Below are 22,749 nucleotides of genomic sequence, written 5' to 3' on the forward strand. Positions count from 1 at the left end.
GAGGTGCAACAGTGCCATATTAGTGGCTTAGCAGTTAGTGTAGGTAACTCTTCGGAGATTTGGGGGTTTCACCTTTAAATTCAGGTTGGGATAGCTTGTCCGTAGGTCAAGTAGGGGGTTACCCTGCCAGTTATATTGGACGAGCAGGTTGATTGTCCCAGCGTGATGGGTGGGTCATGCCCTAAAGTCCTCAGCAGTAATGGGTTGGTACCTATGGGGAACACCTATTACGTTAGCAATACTAGTAGTGGCATTCATGACCAACCTCAGTCTCCCCATCATTTGCCTATCTGCACAAATGAGTTCCTCTGGGGCCCCGTGTCACCAGTACATCTTGCAGGGTCGGTCAGGTGTTGGTGCATCACAGTTGAAGCTGCAGACGAGTGAAGTGCCCGTGGGGCATATGGACAATGCTTACAGGGGGATGCATTTTGGTCGCTCGCCAGTCAGACAGGGGATTAGACATCATTGCAGGTCAAGGTCGAGATCTCCACTGGTTAGGTATGTCAATACAGAAGACTGTAGGGCTGCTGGTAGGGATGGCTCCAAGTTGTCTAGTCAATGCGTGTTTTTTGGTCGGGCTTTAGGGATCGGGACTCGAAATAGGTCGGGGCAAGTGCTCCATCAACCCTTAGGTAGCTTCGAAGCTGCAGGGGCGGCAGTTGTGAGTATATGTCCTGAAATAAGGGTGCCAATGAGGCAGAGTGGTTGTGTGTCGGGGGTAGACAGTGAAAGGTTTGGGTCGACAAGTATGGGTGTTCAGAGGACCTGGAATGATTTAAGGGTCAAGGACACGAGGTCGACACAGATCGAGGTGCTACCAGGCACAGGTGATAAGTTATGATGTTGGTCGGAGGGCACTGAGACAGGTGTTAGTCACCAGGGTGGTTGGCTGGAGGACACCGGGGATAGTGTCGGTTGCCATAGTGATATGACTTCTGGACATTCCTTGGTTTTGCTGTCGATCTCTCAGGGGCTGGGGCTCAAAATAGGTCGAGGCAAGTGCTCCATAAACCCTAAGGGAGCTCCAGTACATGTGAATGGTCGGACCAGTAGTGCTGGACAAAGGGGTATGGAGTTCTGGTGTCCAGTGGATGGTCAGTTCTCGGATACAGTGGACGAGGATGCATTCGAATGTAGTGTTGGCGAGTTTGGATTGTTACAGGCGGAAATACTAGTATATGCATGCACTGGGGTTAGTGGTGAGGTATGTGTGGACATACTACATGAGATTAAAAGTCTGCAGGTTTCAGTGGTAGTGCTAGAGACTGAAGATGCTACAGCCACGATTGAAGCAGTGGCTTATCAGTTCCCAGAGGAGTGTGTCCCCAAAACACCTGACAAATATTGCATTGTTGGTCTGATGGAGGTTGTGTTGTGTCTGGGTGCCACGGAGAAGACCCTGCGGATGCGGGGTTTGTGGCTCTGTCCGGTTCAGCCTGGTGGTAGTGTTCCTTCTCTGACTGAGAGGCTTCCTCCTGATAAACATCTAAGCAATGAACGGGATGGGTTTGTTGCTAGTGTCTTCGCGAGTTCCCATTGGTCGTGGGGTGATAGATATGCATCCCAGGTTCGACTGACAGTGAACCAGGGACAACCCAGGTTTTGTCATCGCAAGGGGGTACGAAAGAAAGTAAATGAATTATGTGAGGGGTGTAAACTCCTCCATGCTCACAATGCCCCGAAGTGCGGGAAAGGATAGCCTAGTCTGCAGTAATTCAGCCGTTGTTTTGAGGAGACATTTCCTTGTGGTGTTTCTGGATCTGCCCGCCTGGATGTTGTGATGTCCTTTGGTGTGGTGTGCTATGTCCAAGATGACTCCTGTCCTGTGACGTGCGTGTGGCGATCATGCGTGACATTCCGTGTGACTCTATGATGTGTCTTTCCTGTTCGTGAATTTCCTGTGATGTGCTGTGTGGTTGTGACATCCTGTGTGACCTTATGAACTGTGAAAATTTAGTTAATTTTAGGGCACAATGTCGATTATAGAATTAATTTGATCTGTGTATTGCTTTAATGTGTAATGTGTGGTTTTCAACACTGGCCAGAGAGGGATTGGGGATGGTCATATTATTTGTTCATCCGGAGATCTAACAGGGTAGGATCTTTCTATTTCGGAATTGGGACATTCCTCCTCAAAATAGGAGGGGGTGTAGTGAAATTGAGTATCTGAATTGTGTCAGTGGCCCGTTCACTTTTACCGGAAGCGGAAACCTCGAATCTCTCTGAGAACAGTTGAATAGGAGAGGTTGTGTGTTGGCTGCCTAGAACATTTTTGTCATTATCGTTGTGTTTCTGTCGTGTTTTATAGTATATTCGTTTAAATTCCTTAAGTGATCCGGTTTACAGTGTTGTTTTTCGGCAAGAGGATCACTTTATTAAGATGAAATTAATTAATTCCACCTGTTTCATACCAAAGAAACTGACAGCAAAAACTAATATATTTAAAGTTGAGTCGAGTTTAGAGGATAACAATATCGGCAATACAATGAATGAGCAGCACTTTTATAAAATCAACACGTACTATAATTATGTCAAATAAAAAGGAGGTAGTATTTATCATTTTGCTCATGATGGCCACCAGCTTGTTCCCAGGTCAAATTGGTCATAACATTTGACCCAGAAAACTGCAAAATACATCCCAAAGGCACACGTGTTCACCAGACAATCAGCCGTTGTTAAGTAGCATGATTAAGTGCCGTGTAGTTACGTAAAGCACTATATATAAAAGTCACGAGTGCACCAATAGACACCGTACATTTTGTCATAACATATATATATATATATATATCCTTTCATTTTCACGAAATGATTCATTCTTTTGTACAAGACCACCAGGTTTGTTTATTGGTTTTTTTTCCCATGAAATATTGTATTTGAAAAAAAGAAAGGATTAAGTGTATGTATGTGCATGTATAGCGTTGATAATTACCCCATGTTTCAGTGATGGTGTTGTTCATTTAATATTTCCACTCCTTGATATTCTCTAAAAGGTGGGTTACTAGAAAACAGTTCCTAGAAAAGTTAACACCATAACAATAGGTCGTTTTCTGACTGATTTATGAGTGCTGTCTCTACTATAAAGGGACAATGGAAAACTAATACAATGATCCTACTATGAGTAACAAGTCTGGAAAACAGCTAGAACCAAGTTTTCCTGACAATGTAGAAATAGCACTTCCAAAAGCTTGATTTAACCCCAGGAATTTTACTCTCTGAAATGGACCTTTAGGTCTCTTTAATTTTGACTGCTTGACCTTGACCTCTGATGGAGAAATTGCTACTTCTATGATATTTATTTATCAGTGAAATATTGATTCTGATCTTTATATACTTTAAAAAGTTGAACAACTTTCAAACTATTGATTAAGAAGTAGTTAAGTTGTTATATTGATCACTGTTCGTTATCTTCACCTTTCATTAATGTAATAGGTTCCAACACAAACCTTCAGTTATGATTTATTATGACCCAGACGACTTGTATGTATCTTATTAAAATAATCTCTCAAATCGCCCACATAGAGGATTTTAATCTCGCCATTACGGAGGATCATTAAAAGCCTCGGCAGACTTGCTTCCTGGTTATCCATAACCTTTTTAATTTATGACCAAAAAAGAAAACGTATCAATAAATTTTCCACATACGACCTCATTGGATGACCATTCACCTGTCATATGCCGACATTGGTTTTCATTGATAAGATCTGTGAAGATCTAGAATGTGCTTATTTGACAGTTTTGAGTGAAACATTGAAAGGTACAGGAAATGTAAGCACTGATAATGGGGTGGTAAATCTGATATTTTTAGATGCCAGGTTGTTATAATTTTATCTACTAAGCACTGATAATGAGGTGGTAAATCTGATAGTTTTAAATGCCAGGTTGTTATAATTTTATCTACTGGATGATAGTAAATTCTACAAAATGATGACAAATCGTCGTTTTGCAGTAACTACCCCACCTAGAAAATTCCCGCAACTAATTTTGTCAAACTCAAAATTATTTTTATCAATTATATTGCGTAAAATTTATATTTACCAAAAAAAATGTAGCGTGAAACTTCATTTCTGCCATCTTGTTTTGTTGGATTTATTTTTCGTTCATGTTTAATTTCTTCATCACTATGTCTGATTTTTTTTTTCTTCGACAGTATTTGTCAAGTTTAATTTGAAAGAATCTTTACATACAACTAAGGATCTCACTGAATTCATCTTTTTACGGTATTCCTTAAAATTGTTAGTATTTATTTCAAAATGCAACTCTTCCTATTTCATCCTATTTTATCTTCATACCTGATTAAACGTTGTACATGTACAATCAAGCAGATGAAAAATATTCAGTTTCTTTGTCAAAAAGATGATGGATTAATATGTATACTGAAAACGGAATGCCTAAAATGAAGCCAACAATTGGACTGTCAGAGATATGCCAGTATGTCTCTCTGGTTAAGTTCAGACCAGTAAGGCTACAATCTCGACAGACACTTCATGTCTCTTGTAATACCTTGTGTCCGCCACTGCTTTTTAGTGAATTTTAAAACAGTTATCTAACAGGGGGAAACACAGCAGTTTTTGACAATGACAAGTTCGGGTTAGTACGGTTTAGATGTATTGCTTGTAGAATGGTTACCTGCCATAGGGGCTCGTTCAAAATGCATTGATTTTATATAGAGCAGACCAAAATTTTGTAATGCCCACTCAATACGTGAAGTATGGCTAACTATGTAATCAACTGATTAATAAAACTATCAATTAGCAAATACTAATAAATTAGTCGAATCGATTCTGTCTCCTTGTGGTTTCTGACACACACAGGCCCTCTCACAAAATAGTGTGCAGATACATATAGTATTTTATGCATCTTAAAACATGATGTCTTTATTATAGATTTAAATGTATAAAATCACCATGTAATTTTCATGCATCTATAATTATACTTCTCTCTCTCTCTCTCTCTCTCTCTCTCTCTCTCTCTCTCTAACTAAATTAATATTTATCCATGCAGTTCAAGCAATTGTCGTGAATAATGAAATGACGTATTTGGTGACGGTGAACATCTTTTATGACCAATATTCGTCGTTATGATCTTTTTTATAATTCATTTCAGTGCTGTTTGTCAATTAATCATTATGTTCTGTTCATGTAGATATAAATAATACATTTATAATTTACAAGACACAGTTTAATGGATTACAAATTTTGATGCAGCATAGTAATTACTGTTTCATGCTTTGTTTGAAGTAAGATATAATGCGTACATTTTGTTAAACCAATTTAAAACAAACATAAATAATTTATATTCTGTTGAATTTAAAAATACACATAAGCCCAATTCAACAAGACTGTCTGTCAAAATAGGCCATTTTATGTCAGTTTGGTTGACACAATCCACCACAAATAACAAAATTAATTCAACACATACAGGTGGAATTGTAATCTTGCGTTCTTCAAGACAGGAAGCACATTTCTAGTGTTTTCTTGAAGAGAGTAGCTTCTTGGCAGTTGGCTACTGATGTGTCAATAAACTTGTAGCACTATATAGCACATAGTCGAAAATAAGTAAAACTTATATCATTCAAAATATTGTGAAGGATCCTTTCCCCGTCCTGCTGTAAATGGACAGAAACCAAGTGGAGTAAGTCACCTCGCTGTCAGGAGCCCCCTTATTGCTGTGGTGTATCACACTACAGGCCACATATCATGTGATACCACTGTTTAAAACGATTTTGTCCCTCGTTTTAGCGATGTGGGTTTTGTGTGTGTGTGTATTGCTCGAGATGCCATTGAATATCTCCAACTCTTGATACATCATCGAATGAATTAAATATTTTCTTCAACTGCTGTCTGTAGATCCTCGCATGCACCTCAGTTCTCTGCAATATGCTCGCCACTCTCCTTGCAAATTGTCACAGATTCGACATAAAGCGTCTGATAAAAACACATGGAATGTGTAGTTTCTATCTTTGGTAGGGGTCTTCTTCTTTGCACTTTGATCAGCGATCTTAGCGTTTGTGTTCTTTATCAAAGAATCACTTCGGTCATTCGATTTTTCTAATTTTCTCCTGATCACAGGTTTTTTTGGGGTCCTTCTCAGGGGAGGTAATCGAGACAGTAACGCCTTGCCGTACCTCGACCTTAGGCTTGCGGATGGTCCCTTAGGATGCCCTCTCCTAGCATTCCACTGCCTGGAGGCGGGTGGAAGAATCCGCTTGGAATTGTTATATGTCCTACGTGATGATGACTGATTAGGAATCAGTCTTAGCTGTGAAGAACTTGGGGAAATTTGGCGGCGTTCTGCTGAGAACAAATAAATTTATGTTACATTCTCGTCTTCAGAGGTTATGCAAGGTTGAATTGCATCTTTATAGTATTTTTATTACTGACATAAACAAGGTATTTTTGTGCCGCTTACAGTATATGAAATAATCTGAAATTCCACACCATTATCAATATTTCTTCAGAATTAATTATTCTTACCTCGCTTAGTGTTCCGTGCAATGTGAAATCCAGAGGCGATGTTCCCAATCCAAATAAAGCACAAGAACACAATACTGGAATACTTGTAAAAATCCATGTCGGATAAAACAAATCATGAACTGTTTCAACAGAGGTCCTCACATCGCTCTTTTAAGAAGAAGAAAAAGTCATTTCCCTGCACTTTGATACGCCGGGGAAAAAAAGGTCGAAGTAGCGACAACTGCACCTAAGTTTTTATGCTCTTTGTCCGTTAAATACTGACACCTTTATCGTGGACAGAGGTTCAAAGACAGGTGATTTCTGCGGCCTCTCACAGTTCGACAGCTATACACTAGAGTAGATCATTGGCCAACATGTTCTTCTTAGTCACTGCCTTATTTCGGTTTACCTACTTCTATTTATATAAGATGAAAGGTAAATCGTCAAATATAAGCCTAGGCGCTTCTAAACATTTTACAATTTTATTAATGAATTGCACATTAAAATTTGAGGCACGCTTTCTGTTATCTGAATCGTAGACGTTCATTGGTGGTATTTCCTCAAGGGTTGCGAAATAAGACGTCCGTGAAATTTATTGCGCACAGTGAAATATTACGCAAACAGCTGTGTATTTAACTTGTCCAAAAAAGAAAAAAAAAGTTTGTTGATTTGTTTTGATTTGTTTTACATTTACAATTTAATTAGGGAATTTATTTTTATTTCTGAGGAACTGATACTGACGTATCGAGACGTACATTAAACTGACTCATGCCAGACACGATTATTTTCTTTATTTTTCTCTGTGTTTTGCTATATATCGCAGTGTTTTGCTATATATCGCAAATGATATTCGAATGAATTATATGATAGTTGAAATCGATACTTTATTTCATTGATCACGTGTGTGCGTATGGAACATCTGCTTTAACATGAATCCGATGTACACGTTACATTTGGGAATTACTCTTTGTTTTCTTTGTACGTAACTTTCAAAGAAATTAAATTTTTCTGTCGAAAACCTTTTATATTATTCTTGTTATCACTGGGTATTTTCTTCTAATTTTAAAAATTCTTATATGATTTATTTCTGTAAGTTTAAGAACTGTGGAATAGATCCCCTTCACTGTTAATGATATACAATATATTATACACAACACGTCTATCTTCAGATAACTCTGCTCATTTCAGCCCCTTGCATCAGGCCTGGAGGTTATAACACTTTTACCGTACTCATACTCAAACTCAGCCATGTTTTGTTTGAGTACAACTCTGAGCAAGCTCCGAAGCATACTTGAAAAATGTTGAGCATACATGTACTCCATTTGAGTATGAGAATAATTTCATAAAAGTTTTATAACGTTTATTTTTGTGTATTATTACGATTTACAACAAGGGGTTTGAATTTGAGTATGAAAACGTGCTCAAAAAAGTTTTATAACCTCCCCTCCAGAACTAAACAGAAATCGTGACTTTAAAAAAAATTAAATATTCAAAATTCCGAAACTAAGATTTCTGTTTATTTCAATCTTAATCAGAACGTCATGGAACATAAAGAATTTGGAATTGTCGGATAATGGACACTGAACCAACATGTCAAAAATGATATTACCCAAGCATCTTCAAGACAAACTATTTACATTTCCAATGGTGGATTTTTTTTTCTTTCTGTTTTTGTTTTTGTTTTGTTTTTGCCTTTGATATCTTCACAGATTATTATGATAGCCATTTCCTAATGAATGCGTTGCAGTTGTAAACAATTAACGTATGGATATTTATGGATATGATAGTCTGTTTTATTGACAGTAAAATACAAATTTCATTTTTGAAAATACATGAGGGTATGAACTGCAGTGCTTCACGCGGGTATGAACTGCAATGCTTCACGCGGGTATGAACTGCAATGCTTCACGCGGGTATGAACTGCAATGCTTCACGCGGGTATGTACTTTTCATGAAGCGCTAGTCTGCCGGCGTGAAGTGTCGCAGTTCATATCCTCATGTATTTTCAAAAATGAAATTTATTTCTTGAATATACCTAGAAAACATAAATGTCTTTTTAATCGCAGATTTTTTCTTTTCTCCGATCAATACATGAGTACGTTCGTCAGAAAATTGAGCATATTAATGGTGAAGCCACACAACTAACTTCTGTTTTACTAAAAGACGTCGATCAACGTAACAAAACCATTCAATTCCATAATAAAGTTAGTAGTGCTATCCTGTGTAGGTTTTCTCTTTCCACAATATGGTTTTTTAAAAAGCTACCGGTCTTTACCAGAGACACGTATAATATATGTCTCTGTTTTACGAACATTCGGAAGGCGTCGGGAACCAGGGTATATATGCCTATAATCATGCATGCTTAGAAGAAAAGTACGATTGTCAAATATATAGTCAATATTTATTATTTTTTGAATTATGAAACAATTGGCATATAGTTTTTTCATATTGCTAATATTTTCACTATGGAAATAGAATGATAAGTTGGTACTGAGATCGCGTTTTCGTGTATGTTATAGAATAATCTCCGAGGTCTCGAAATGTTTTGAAATATAAAAGCCGAGACGTTAGCCAAGGAGGTTATCCTGCAACATACACGAAAACAAGAACTGTTCATTCAATCGGAACTCCTCGAATGTCTCGCGCACTCGACATAGATGTCGAGTGCGCGAGACATTCAAGGAGTTCCGATTGCTGTTCATTGCGTCTCAGAAATATACAGCCAGTCGTTTTCCTGTATAGCTACGAATTAGGTGACTATGACGTCATGACAGTTTTCGAAACGGCCCACATTGTTATTTGCTGCCGAAAAGAATGAGATAACAGGGGCATTCTAAATCTATTTTGAGAAAATATTTCAAGTATTTAGTTTAATGTCAACAGATTATATCAACTGGTTTGAATACAGTTCAAGGAAAACTTGTCTGTGCATGCATCGCCATGTTTACATGTGTATCGCTCTCGGAATGCAGACGATTGGTTTATACTGACAAATGTTCTTCGGTCATTTATGAATTTGTTTTACTATATATATTGATTTATTTTTATGATGATAGGGCCAGTTTGGGTCCTTATCCTACCTTGCAAAGATAAAATTTTCTTGCCATTTTCGTAAACAAATTAGCAACGCAAACAATTAATGTCTATTTAATTCGAAGTCTAGAGGTCAGTCTTCACACTGACCATTACAAGGTGGTTAGTCGCTTAGTCAATGAATATGAATAGTAAACACTAAATGTCAAAAATCATTCAGGATTTATGTAGCCATGATGAAGTCGTTTTCGGCCTGACAGCATGGAGTCTTAATGTACAATGGTACCATGCATGTAGACTCAGATTCATAAATCAGATGTCAGTTAATTATGTCATTTATAGGGACGTAACACATGACTGACACAGAATTCATGGTAAAATTAGATTTAAATATCATAAAAAAAAACTAAATATACGCTTTATTTCTGTCTGTGCCATTTCTTTTTTTAAAATTCCCAGAGTAGCTAATGTTCCACCTTCATTACGAATTAAAACTCAAATTGTAAATGCTGTTACGGTTTTGCGAAAATGAACAATTAATGAATTTCTATTTACATATGTTATTAAACGTTTGCTGACATTCTAACTGTATTGGTTAAGGAAAATGTGCACAAAATGCTTACAGCATGAAGTCCGTTTTTCTCAGACACTAGTCTTGGATAATTAAAATCGGGAATTAAAAACTTATCCAATTCAGCTGTTTCAACTCTTGACTTCGTCCTATGCTTGTGTACAGGGAGTTAGGTTTGCGGGTCAGGTAGTTTCCAGTATGTGCCAGTCCCTACTTAAAATTATAAAGATATGGTTTTATTGAAAGATACATGTACATTATATCTATGTATGTTTAATTAATTTGTTCATGTCTATGGCGTGTAAAATGTTACAATATTATACAAATCTTGATTTATATGCGAACATCATGTTGATTTTTATTCGATAGTCTTGTTATTTATATGTGAAAAATTTGATTTATATTCGATAATCTTTATATATGTATTCGAAAATTTTGTTGTCAATATTGTATAATCTTGTAATCTATATTCGAGAAATCTTAATTCATATTCATAAATAACAAAATTATCGAATATAGGTATCAAGATTTTACACACACATATATATTGTATATAAATCAAGATTTATGGAATATGAAGGAGTGAAGGAGCTTTATGAACGATAAAGCTACCCTGCTTGATTTTTTTTTTTATTGTTTGGGAATTTCAAAGCAAAAATTAGGGAAAATACCTGCTTTTTAGCATTGGGGATGGGGCCTTATTTCGGACCTCTACAGACCCTAAAAAAAAAATCCCTGGTTGACTTTCTCATCAAATCATCTATACCGAGCTCTAAATTATTTTATTGATACGCGCATCAATTTAAAAAATGAGAGCAATAATTCAATTGATGCGCACAACAATTAATTCAGTTGATGAGAAAGAGAAATATTTTTGATGCGCGCATCAAATGAAATATTGTGTGCAATAATTCAATTGATGCATGCAAGAATTCAATTATTACCCACAATAATTCAGTTGATGCGCACACCAAAATCAATTATTGTGCACAATTTAATTCATTTGAAGCGTGCATCAAATCAGTTGATGAGAACACTAATTCATTTGATGCGCGCATTGAATTAATAATATATTTGAATAAATAACATCTGGTGCTCCATACAGTATACGTGTTTGAAAATGCATTTTGATAGGAGAGAGAGAGAGAGAGAGTGTGTGTGTGTGTGTGAGAGAGAGAGAGAGAGAGAGAGAGAGGGGGAGACTGAGAGAGAGAGAGAGAGAGAGAGAGAGAGAGAGAGAGAGAGAGAGATGCCGCTATTCCTCACATGTGGTGACAGCACTGATTGTAGTCATACAAGCTCTACTCTTATACATACTAGTACTCAGTGATCATTTTACTCACAATATTTGTCCATCAAATTCAATACACTGATCACTGTCTTTATGTTTGTAAACAGCTGTTTAATGAAAGGACGGCGTCACCTCAGAATATGTCTGGTTATTGATTATGTGTTTAGTTTTAGGGCACCATATGGCCTGCATGAAAATGAAGTTATGAAACTATCTAATTCTTGAATATTGTCATTATTCTATATACCTGTGCCTTACAACACTTGGTTGATGCTGGTCATACCCTGCAATGTTCCTCAGATGCCTTCAGGTCAGATTACAACGTGTAAGTAGCAGGGGTATCAAAAACTATTTTTCAAAAAAAATTATTCAAACTATTTTACAGCGAAAAGATTAACAAAAGTTCTAAATAAGATATTGGATACTAGAATATTGAATATGCAAATTACTTATGGATACTTTGTACACTAATCAATTATGTACGCTGTTATAATTACATACTGTATGCCTATGTAGAAGATGTTTATTGCATGTTAAAAGTCGACCATACCCAGAATATACCAATCACTGCATATTCGATCACTATATGTACGCTCTCGTCATATGACCAGCATTTGACATTAATAATGAGCATAATCAATATTGACAATGGTTTATTTAATTCTTAATCATTTGTCGTTTCAATCTGATTTGTGTGGTGTTGCGAGTAGGTGATGTGTGTGTGTGGGGGGGGGGGGGGGGGACTTTTGTTTATTCTATTTATTTTTTGGGGCCTATTTGATGGTTTTTATTTTGTGTTTATTATCATTATCATTGGATTTTTTTTTATTTGGTTATATTTTTTGTTTGTTCTATTTCATTCTTTTTGTTTTTCTGATGCTCTTTTCTGTTTGTTTTGTTTGGGGTTTTTTCCTGATCTTTCTATATATATATATATATATATATATATATATTCTCGCTACACCTCGTTTAGCAATAATATACCTCGTGTAGCAACAAGGGGTAGATCAAGGAGCTGATTTTAATCAGATTATATATCTATCCATTTATTTATTCTTTGTTCATGTATTATTTATCATGGTTATGTCCCTTAGATTAGAAAATACAGTCCATGTGCAAGATTTGATAGGAAGAAAATACTACTCGTGATAATTCCCCCATGCTTAATTTCAACACGAAGTTACTGGGTTAATCATTATTGGTACATTTCTTGTAAATTTGAGTTTTGGGATGTTATTGGGAACAAGTGTGCAAATAGGCGGAACGAAAGAAATCACATGTTTATCATGTGATACATGGTTTAAGTTAACGAACCAAAATGGTGGACAACAGACGGATGTCCTCAAGTCGGGCTCAACTATTATCGTGATTTCCTAAACCTCTCGCATAAACATGGAGAGACGTCCTCTTATAGGTTCCAGTAATGGCAAAACATATAGTTCCGACTCTGAGGAAAGTCTGGAGAGGAATATCACGTTATCTGAAAAAGAAATCGATGCAATCGTAACAACAACATCGAATCAGGTCTAACTTTTACTCTGTGGACTTTTTTAAATAATGAAATTTTAAAATATGACAGTCTATAGATCACTGAAATTGTTGCCTCGCGAAATTATCGTCAGATAAGTTCTCTGTGACCAGCTGTACGTGGTGACACATACTGTGCCGTCAAATCGTGAAGATCATCCCCCCCCCCCCCCTCCCTGCTTTATGTTTACCAGCTGTTTATCTCTTGGCATTAAATTCATGTACATTTTCAACGGTATATTCTAACTATTGAAAATCATTTTTAATTTGAAGTCACTTTATTTGTAGATTGCTACTTTTAATTCAGCTAGAATCTCTGGTTTTATTTGAAGATTGTTACTTGTATTATAATTATCCAATTGTCGTGTTTAAATTGTATGTAGAATGAAATTCTTAAAATTTTATGATTATAAAATTCTGTCTTTAATTTTGATTTCAAGTATTCTCAATTTTGTTAGTCACATTAATCTATTCACTGCTAGGATTGTGTAGCAAAAACCATACATTGCCTAACTTATATTCTGTGATGCATGTATGAATATGGAATACGAAAGTTCTGAGATATCAGCTCTTCTGTGACGGAGGTACGTTTAGTATTCTGTTGAACGCTTGGGTGGGTACAGGCTGTATACATATATTATAGACTAGCTATGTAAATAACAATAATAGTTTTGAAAGCGTAAATTTTGTTTATATCAGCCGTTGGTATACATTAAACTGACCATATGAGGAATAATATTTGTTTGAATTAGGCCATTAAATTAGATATTAATATATTTTTTATTTCTTCTGCACGAGTGATACTTTAATCAAAGAAAGATGGTGATAATCGATTTTTGTTTGAGCAATTTTATAATCAAATAATTCTAAACTTACTAAAATTGTGTGCCCCAGTAGTTTGAGTTGTTGCATGATGTCTGATAATCATCCTTTAGGCAATATGTGAAGGAAGCGACAAGCATTTGTAGCCAGTGCATGTGGGCGAAAGTATGTTTTGCGTCTCGCTGTACGTAAGAGTTCTACAAAGGGAAAGAGCTATTGGGCAACTCGGAAATTGCATATTGCACTTTATATTAGTGTGAAATGTTCATTGTACAAATATATTTAATGTTCTTCCCCCAAGTTTCAGTTTGACTAAAGCCAGCCTGTATTATTTTAAGCAGTAAAATAGTCATGCCTGGCTATAGTTAGACTGCGCAAGTTTAAACTTTATTTGTTTTACAATGATTAACGAACAAGATCTACAACTTATATTAACTCTTTGTTGACTCATGTATATATGGTCAAGGGGGTCATTGATGTGAAAAGAAACCCAAGTACCCAGAGGAAATCTATGTGTTCAAGTCCCATACAACATTACTGATCCCAAGGATTGATGCAGGGTGGCATCAGTAAGAAATTAGTGTGTTTAGAATTATCTACCAGTACACACAGTGCCCTTGATTTATTAGATGCACTGTTGTGTAATATTTATATTTCTGACTGTTTTCTTTGTGATAACTCTTTGAAGCTTTGTGTTAGTGTCCCCCATATGCAGGGTTTGGCATTTACTTTTTTGAGCACTGGACCAGTCGGGCTACTTCAAATGATTTTTACTAGACCTAGCTGACCTTACATCCACTAGCCCTGACCAACTTTTCAGGAAAAAACCTGATAGTTTCTCCATATTCATTTCAAATACTTAATATAAATGACAAATGTTAAGTTTGAACTAAAACGTATTGAAATTGTCTCCAAAAAATCATTAGTCTTGTCATTCGATTTGATGCTTTTATTTTCAAACACATTTTCTACCCGGCACAGAAATCCTTTAGTACATTTAGAATAAAATGACCTCGCTCAACCGTTTTTTTTAAATTTCTTTTTCATAAGCCTGCTTTGTTTCTTCCCAACCTTTTCCTTTTTAGCTCACCTAAGCTGAAAGCTTAAGTGAGCTTTTCAGATCGCATGTTGTCCGTCTGTCTGTAAACTTTTGACATTTTTTACTTCTCCAGAACCACTGGGCCAATTTCAACCAAACTTGGCCAAAAGCATCCTTGGATAAAAGGCTTTCAAGTTTGTTCAAATGAAGGGCCGTGTCCCTTTCAAAGGAGAGATAATTACAAAAATGTAAAAATAGGGTGGGGTCATTTAAAAATCTTCTCAAGAACCACTGGGCCAGAAAAGCTGAAATTTACATGAAAGCTTCCTGACATAGTGCAGATTCAAATTTATTCAAATCATGGCCCCTGAGGGTTGGATGGGGCCACAATAGGGGATCAAAGTTTTACATACAAATATATAGGGAAAATCATTAAAAATCTTCCTCTGAAAAATCACTGGGCCAGAAAAGTTTACATTCACATGAAAGCTTCCTGACCTAGTCTAGATTCAATGTTGAAAAAATAATTGCCCCCGGGAGTAGATTGGGGTCACAATAGGGATCAAAGTTTTACATGCGAATATATAGGAAAAATCATTAGATATGAGTCGAGGTGACTCAGTTGAGTGGTGTGGCCCATGGGCCTCTTGTTTCTCTTGGGACATCTTTCGTTGAGGACGAGAAGTCGTATTTGAATATAGAGACATTCCCGCACATATGTCAAGACCGAAAAATGGCTGTTTACAACGTAATTTATTAACTTGATAAACACATTCTTACATATAATCATATAAACTGAGTTTATTTAAAATGAATTCAATTTATATTTATCTGAAACATAACTTTTAACATCGAGTATATGTCGTAAAACATCACTTACGACCGTGACTTATTTAGTAGAACTAAAAATAGATTATGCCATCTTGCAGTTCAAAATTGCTCACAAACTCTTTACATTTTTTTTTTATTTATTTATTTATTTATTTTTTTTTTTTAAATTTATTTTTTTGTGGTTAAGAATAAAAAAATTTATGGTTTAAAGTAAAGTTTCTTGTTTATTATTTTAACACGACCAGTCGGACTAGTAAATCGACATTTTAGCCGACCAGACCTATCATTTAGTAGACTCGGTTGGTCAGATTTCATTTTTATTTCAAATAAGAACACAATGAATCCACTGTCTAGTTTCTTGGGTATGTCAGGTGATTTATATAACTTGGGTATGTCAGGTGATTTATATAACTTGGGTATGTCAGGTGATTTATATAACTTGGGTATGTCAGGTGATTTATATAACTTGGGTATGTCAGGTGATTTATATAACTTGGGTATGTCAGGTAATTTATATAACTTGGGTATGTCAGGTGATTTATATAACTTGGGTATGTCAGGTGATTTATATAACTTGGGTATGTCAGGTGATTTATATAACTACAATGGAAAAGCTGTAATGCATAAATGATCATGTCTTCCATTGTAGCTAATCACTTTACATATACCGAACAAACTAAACAGTGATTCCTTAAATTTGTAACACAAGAGTGGGTGGTACAATCAGGGATATTGGTATTGCACATATCTTGTATGATAACTAGATTCCTCTATGATTATATGTATAACATGAATCCCCTTGTCTGACCTTGATAGGGCTCCAGAAAATTCCAGGTTGTTGTCTTTGAGGATGTAGACAGTTTAAGGAGGGAGGAATGTAGTGTTTTGGGCGATAAAAGGACTACGGATATTGGCCCATCTTCACAAGTCAAGGGTTATTGATTCGTTACCTCGCACTAATCAATAACCATGGACTTGTGAAGATGATATTGGCCTGGCTCAGTGGTTAGACTAGTAATACAGGGGTCCTGGGTTCAATATCCGCTTCAGCCACATATTTTTTCCCTTCCTGTTACAATTGATAGCAAGACCAGTTACAAGTTGGCAAGTGGTTACATCATTTACCTAATTAATTACATACATGTATCATAGAGTGCAAATTAGCTATCACACTTAGAAAACTGAATGAACTTATTTTGCTACACAATTCATAAAGAAAATTATGTTTAAAAGCATGATGCAACAGGACATGATCTAATGCATGTAATTCTGACAAATTTTCCAGCATTTTACAAAGAATCTTGCTTTAGCCATAGCAGCATGTGTGTGCGGTTCATCCTTCATGCTAGGTTACAACACTGGAGTAGTCAACACCCCAGCAACTGTAAGTTCATACTAGATAAGGACAGATTGTGCCGCCAAATATGGGTTAATGGGAATTTTTCAGTTGTTTCACAAATTCATTATGGAAGTTTATGAAGCTCTTGTTGAGTATTGAAGTTCTTGTACTGTATAAGTTGATTATGAGAGTTCTTGTGCAACATACTTTGATTAGATGGGAGTTTATTTACTTCACAAGCTTTTTATGGGAATTTTTTGCTTCACAAGTTGATCATGGGTGTTTTGTACTTCACAAGTTGATTATAAGAGTTCTTCTACTTCACAAGCTGATTATAAGAGTTCTTCTACTTCACAAGTTGATTATGGGAGTTTGTACTTCACAAGCTGATTATAAGAGTTCTTCTACTTCACAAGCTGATTATAAGAGTTCTTCTACTTTACAAGCTGATTATAAGAGTTCTTCTACTTCACAAGCTGATTATAAGAGTTCTTCTACTTCACAAGTTGATTATGGGAGTTTGTACTTCACAAGCTGATTATAAGAGTTCTTCTACTTCACAAGCTGATTATAAGAGTTCTTCTACTTTACAAGCTGATTATAAGAGTTCTTCTACTTCACAAGCTGATTATAAGAGTTCTTCTACTTCACAAGTTGATTATGGGAGTTTGTACTTCACAAGCTGATTTTAAGAGTTCTTCTACTTCACAAGCTGATTATAAGAGTTCTTCTACTTTACAAGCTGATTATAAGAGTTCTTCTACTTCACAAGCTGATTATAAGAGTTTTTCTACTTCACAAGTTGATTATGGGAGTTTGTACTTCACAAGCTGATTATAAGAGTTCTTCTACTTCACAAGCTGATTATGGGAGTTTGTACTTCACAAGCTGATTATAAGAGTTCTTCTACTTCACAAACTGATTATAAGAGTTCTTCTACTTCACAAGTTGATTATGGGAGTTTGTACTTCACAAGCTGATTATAAGAGTTCTTCTACTTCACAAGCTGATTATAAGAGTTCTTCTACTTCACAAGCTGATTATGGGAGTTTGTACTTCACAAGCTGATTATAAGAGTTCTTCTACTTCACAAGCTGATTATAAGAGTTATTCTACTTTACAAGCTGATTATAAGAGTTCTTCTACTTCACAAGCTGATTATAAGAGTTCTTCTACTTCACAAGCTGATTATGGGAGTTTGTACTTCACAAGCTGATTATAAGAGTTCTTCTACTTCACAAGTTGATTATGGGAGTTTGTACTTCACAAGCTGATTATAAGAGTTCTTCTACTTCACAAGCTGATTATAAGAGTTCTTCTACTTTACAAGCTGATTATAAGAGTTCTTCTACTTCACAAGCTGATTATAAGAGTTCTTCTACTTCACAAGTTGATTATGGGAGTTTGTACTTCACAAGCTGATTTTAAGAGTTCTTCTACTTCACAAGCTGATTATAAGAGTTCTTCTACTTTACAAGCTGATTATAAGAGTTCTTCTACTTCACAAGCTGATTATAAGAGTTTTTCTACTTCACAAGTTGATTATGGGAGTTTGTACTTCACAAGCTGATTATAAGAGTTCTTCTACTTCACAAGCTGATTATGGGAGTTTGTACTTCACAAGCTGATTATAAGAGTTCTTCTACTTCACAAGCTGATTATAAGAGTTCTTCTACTTCACAAGTTGATTATGGGAGTTTGTACTTCACAAGCTGATTATAAGAGTTCTTCTACTTCACAAGCTGATTATAAGAGTTCTTCTACTTCACAAGCTGATTATGGGAGTTTGTACTTCACAAGCTGATTATAAGAGTTCTTCTACTTCACAAGCTGATTATAAGAGTTATTCGATTATAAGAGTTCTTCTACTTCACAAGCTGATTATAAGAGTTCTTCTACTTCACAAGCTGATTATGGGAGTTTGTACTTCACAAGCTGATTATAAGAGTTCTTCTACTTCACAAGCTGATTATAAGAGTTCTTCTACTTCACAAGTTGATTATGGGAAGTTTGTACTTCACAAGGTACCTGTCAGTGACACACATATAAATAAGATTTTACCTCATAAGTAAATCATTATGTCATTTTCATGTGATCTAGGTTATAAAGGACTTCTACAATACCAGTTATCACAAGAGATATGGAGATAATGAGTCCGCTGATGGCAACACGACTTCTTCAGGGTATCTCACTAACACTGAACTGTCCATCCTCTGGGCTGCCACAGTATCTATATTCCCCTTAGGAGGAATGATTGGAGGACTCAGTGCCGGCTACTGGTCTAATAAGTATGGAAGGTAATGCTACTCTCTTTTTAAGGAATTTTTATGCCCCCGTAATTTGAGATTTGGGGGTATATAATTTTTGGTCTGTTTGTCCACAAAAACTTTACACTTTGCCATAACTTTTGAACACTTAGTGCTAGGGCTTGTGTATTCCTTGTGACAAGACCTTTCCTTTGGTACCAGAATTACTTTGCTGCCATATAGGGCATCAGTGTTTCACAAACACATTTTATTTAGTACCGTAAATTGGATTTTATTCTCGATATTTTTGTTTTCAGATAAATTTGTAAGGTTAATTTGATACTAGAGATAGGTTCTTGCAAATATTTTTGTCATGTCTATATACATAGTGATGAATAAACTGAACAATCACAAAAATTATGTCTTACTGATTAATCAGACAATGTGAAATCAGATATGAAATCTCGTGAAATATATTTATAAACCACACTCTGTTCATTAAATTCATTTTGCTGTTTATACTTTACTGCCATGACTATTATCTTATCACATCTCAAGGAAGAGCTGTATGTTAGAACCAAAGTAGTGAGTTTAAAGAAATACATGTGAAGTCTATGTACTATTGGTGACACTTTGGAACTTCTTTTACCTAAGGAATGAATGCCTAGTTTGCATTATGGGGGATATAAAAGCAATGGATACAGTGGATAATTTGCGATTGTGTAGCGATAGTAGAAGAACGGATCATAGGATTTAATTTTAATTAGATTGTGTTTTTAAATACTCAAGATATGAAGTGTTTCTTTGATAAGTATAGGTTTTACTGTCATGTTAAAAGGTCACTTCAAGGTCACTTCAAAGTCACTTCAAGGTTACAATGATAGTATGTTATAATTACAAACAATGAAACGCTGATTGTTTATCACTGACAAAAGACTCGGGTAAATGTAAATATTTCTGTTTCAGGAAAGGAGCTCTTTTGAGGAACAACCTTCTTCATCTGATAGCAGCAGCTCTCATGTTCTCCTTTCACTATATATACTCCTATGAAATGATGATAGCTGGCCGTTTCCTGGTTGGTATCTGTGCAGGTATGTTTGACACCATTTAATGGTGCACAAATTAAAATATATATGTTGTCATCACTTAATTAGATTTTCTAAGTTAAATAATGCTATATTTGTTTTAAAATCCTCATAAAGTGTGTGTGGACTTTCAAACTCTGCTTTTAAAGTTTATTCTTTGTTTGAATGATTTCATGATATTCAATTATATATCAAATATAGGTATGTAAAAAGGTTATTTTTCTCACATTGTAACTTGGTTAATGGTTGGCAATTTCAGGGATAAATTCTGGAGCAACCCCTTTGTATTTGTCTGAAATAGCCCCAACATCACTGAGGGGATTTGCTGGGGTCTTTAATCAGCTGGCCATCACCGCAGGGGTGCTAGTCTCACAGATATTAGGGCTAGATGTTGTCTTGGGAACCAATGAATTGTGGCCCTATGTCTTAGGTAAAGTATGTTATACTTCAGAAAAAAGAGGTACTGTGAAGTTGTTTTTTGTAACTAACTATAGATGTGTTGTGTTTGGATTGGGAGGGTCACTAACTGTGAATGTGTTGTTGATCACTGAGTTGTTTGACAGGCAAAAGGGTCAGAGACTTGAAAATGGTTGTATGTTGTAGCTTAATGTATTGTTTTCATGCAGGTGCCACAGTTATTCCAATAGTAGTGATGCTGTGCTTGTTACCATGGTGTCCAGAAACTCCAAGATTTCTGATGCTTGTAACAAAGAATGAAGATGAGGCTGAAAAAGGTGAGATGGAAGAGTGAATCACCCTATCACCCCATCCTATGTACTAGAGACACTGGGATTATGTTTTAATTAGGAATTTATGTTGTGGTATGGGCAGAACTCTATAACTTAAATTCCAGCACAGATGACATTTTTCTCTCTCTAAATTCACAGTAATTTGTTGTCATGATGTGTATGAAGAATTTCCTGGCAATGTTTTCTTTCTGTTAGCTCTGATATGGCTGAGAGCCAGTGATGATGTTGGTGAGGAGTTAGAGGAAATGAGGAGTGAGGCAGAGAAACAAAAAAGAATGCCAAAGGTCAGAGTATACCAGAGTACTTCTATCAGATAAACAGCCAAGATGGTGTCTTAATGGACTCCATAGTCACAAATCTGAGACAAGTTCAACTTTGATATCTGTTTCTTTTTATAATGACAAAAATACAAAAGCCAGAGCCACAAATCTGAGACAAGTTCAACTTTGATATATGTTTCTCTTTATAATGACAAAATACAATAAAGCCTGAGACGAAGTGATAGCCTGAGATGAAGTGATAGCCTGAGAACTTGATAAATGTAAAGAAAGAAAGGCTACCATGGACGCTTTGCCATCTTTATAGAAAAAAAGATTTTATTGCATGTATAATTCTTGCAAATTAGTTTACAAAAGCATGTTTGATCATTGTCAGTGTGTGGAAGAAGACGAGTGTAAATTGATTATTGACTTTTGTTGTCAGTGAGTGGAAGAAGATGAGTGTAAATTGATTTAATTGACTTATGTTGTCAGTGTGTGGAAGAAGATGGGTGTAAATTGATTATTGACTTTTGTTGTCAGTGAGTGGAAGAAGATGAGTGTAAATTGATTATTGACTTTTGTTGTCAGTGTGTGGAAGAAGACAAGTGTAAATTGATTATTGACTTTTGTTGTCAGTGAGTGGAAGAAGATGAGTGTAAATTGATTATTGACTTTTGTTGTCAGTGTGTGGAAGAAGATGAGTGTAAATTGATTATTGACTTTTGTTGTCAGTGTGTGGAAGAAGATGAGTGTAAATTGATTATTGACTTTTGTTGTCAGTGAGTGGAAGAAGATGAGTGTAAATTGATTATTGACTTTTGTTGTCAGTGTGTGGAAGAAGATGAGTGTAAATTGATTATTGACTTTTGTTGTCAGTGTGTGGAAGAAGATGAGTGTAAATTGATTTAATTGACTTATGTTGTCAGTGTGTGGAAGAAGATGAGTGTAAATTGATTACTTTTGTTGTCAGTGAGTGGAAGAAGATGAGTGTAAATTGATTATTGACTTTTGTTGTCAGTGAGTGGAAGAAGATGAGTGTAAATTGATTATTGACTTTTGTTGTCAGTGTGTGGAAGAAGATGAGTGTAAACTGATTATTGACTTTTGTTGTCAGTGAGCGGAAGAAGATGAGTGTAAATTGATTACTTTTGTTGTCAGTGAGTGGAAGAAGATGAGTGTAAATTGATTATTGACTTTTGTTGTCAGTGAGTGGAAGAAGATGAGTGTAAATTGATTACTTTTGTTGTCAGTGAGTGGAAGAAGATGAGTGTAAATTGATTACTTTTGTTGTCAGTGTGTGGAAGAAGATGAGTGTAAATTGATTATTGTCTTTTGATTTTTCAGTTTGCTTTCATGGATTTATTCCATGACAAATATCTCAGGGAGCCACTGTTAATCAGCATAGTTTTACAAATGACTCAGCAATTCAGTGGCATCAATGCTGTAAGTCATCAATGTCTAATATATTGTTGTAATTCTATAATCTGCTGACAGAATTTTT

General features: G+C 35.7%; 2 protein-coding genes across 3 annotated transcripts in view; one reads left to right on the forward strand and one right to left on the reverse strand.

Moving 5' to 3' along the window:
* Positions 1-5,159: 5,159 nt before the first annotated feature.
* On the reverse strand, positions 5,160-7,641 carry LOC130054966 (uncharacterized). 2 transcript variants are annotated; one of them, XM_056166107.1, is made up of 2 exons: positions 6,477-7,641; positions 5,160-6,293 (listed from the first exon to the last, which is right to left on the reverse strand). In XM_056166107.1, the coding sequence occupies exons 1-2, from the start codon at positions 6,571-6,573 to the stop codon at positions 5,833-5,835; spliced, it is 558 nt and encodes a 185-aa protein (XP_056022082.1). In that variant the 5' UTR covers positions 6,574-7,641; the 3' UTR covers positions 5,160-5,832. The 2 variants fall into 2 exon arrangements, with proteins under 2 accessions (XP_056022082.1, XP_056022079.1); XM_056166104.1 differs by having other exon boundaries at positions 5,160-6,296.
* A 4,448-nt stretch (positions 7,642-12,089) lies between these two features.
* Positions 12,090-22,749, forward strand: part of LOC125664327 (uncharacterized) — a 36,466-nt gene continuing 25,806 nt past the window's right edge. Inside the window, exons 1-8 of the mRNA XM_056144976.1 lie at positions 12,090-12,874; positions 16,855-16,953; positions 19,009-19,205; positions 20,121-20,245; positions 20,499-20,669; positions 20,866-20,973; positions 21,184-21,272; positions 22,593-22,691. Coding sequence (XP_056000951.1) covers positions 12,743-12,874; positions 16,855-16,953; positions 19,009-19,205; positions 20,121-20,245; positions 20,499-20,669; positions 20,866-20,973; positions 21,184-21,272; positions 22,593-22,691 — 1,020 coding nt within the window. The 5' untranslated portion in view covers positions 12,090-12,742. The remainder of the gene's footprint in view (positions 12,875-16,854; positions 16,954-19,008; positions 19,206-20,120; positions 20,246-20,498; positions 20,670-20,865; positions 20,974-21,183; positions 21,273-22,592; positions 22,692-22,749) is intronic.

This window comes from Ostrea edulis, chromosome 1, assembly GCF_947568905.1.
Source record: "Ostrea edulis chromosome 1, xbOstEdul1.1, whole genome shotgun sequence".
In the NCBI taxonomy this organism is placed as follows: Eukaryota; Metazoa; Mollusca; class Bivalvia; order Ostreida; family Ostreidae; genus Ostrea; species Ostrea edulis.

What these genes read in the sequence shown, in the direction of transcription:
- LOC130054966 (XM_056166104.1), bottom strand. Translation starts at nt 6,573, where the DNA reads ATGGATTTTTACAAGTATTCCAGTATTGTGTTCTTGTGCTTTATTTGG. An exon ending in TGCACGGAACACTAAGCGAG is followed by an intron (nt 6,297 to 6,476) that starts GTAAGAATAATT and finishes ATTTGTTCTCAG; the next exon opens with CAGAACGCCGCCAAATTTCC.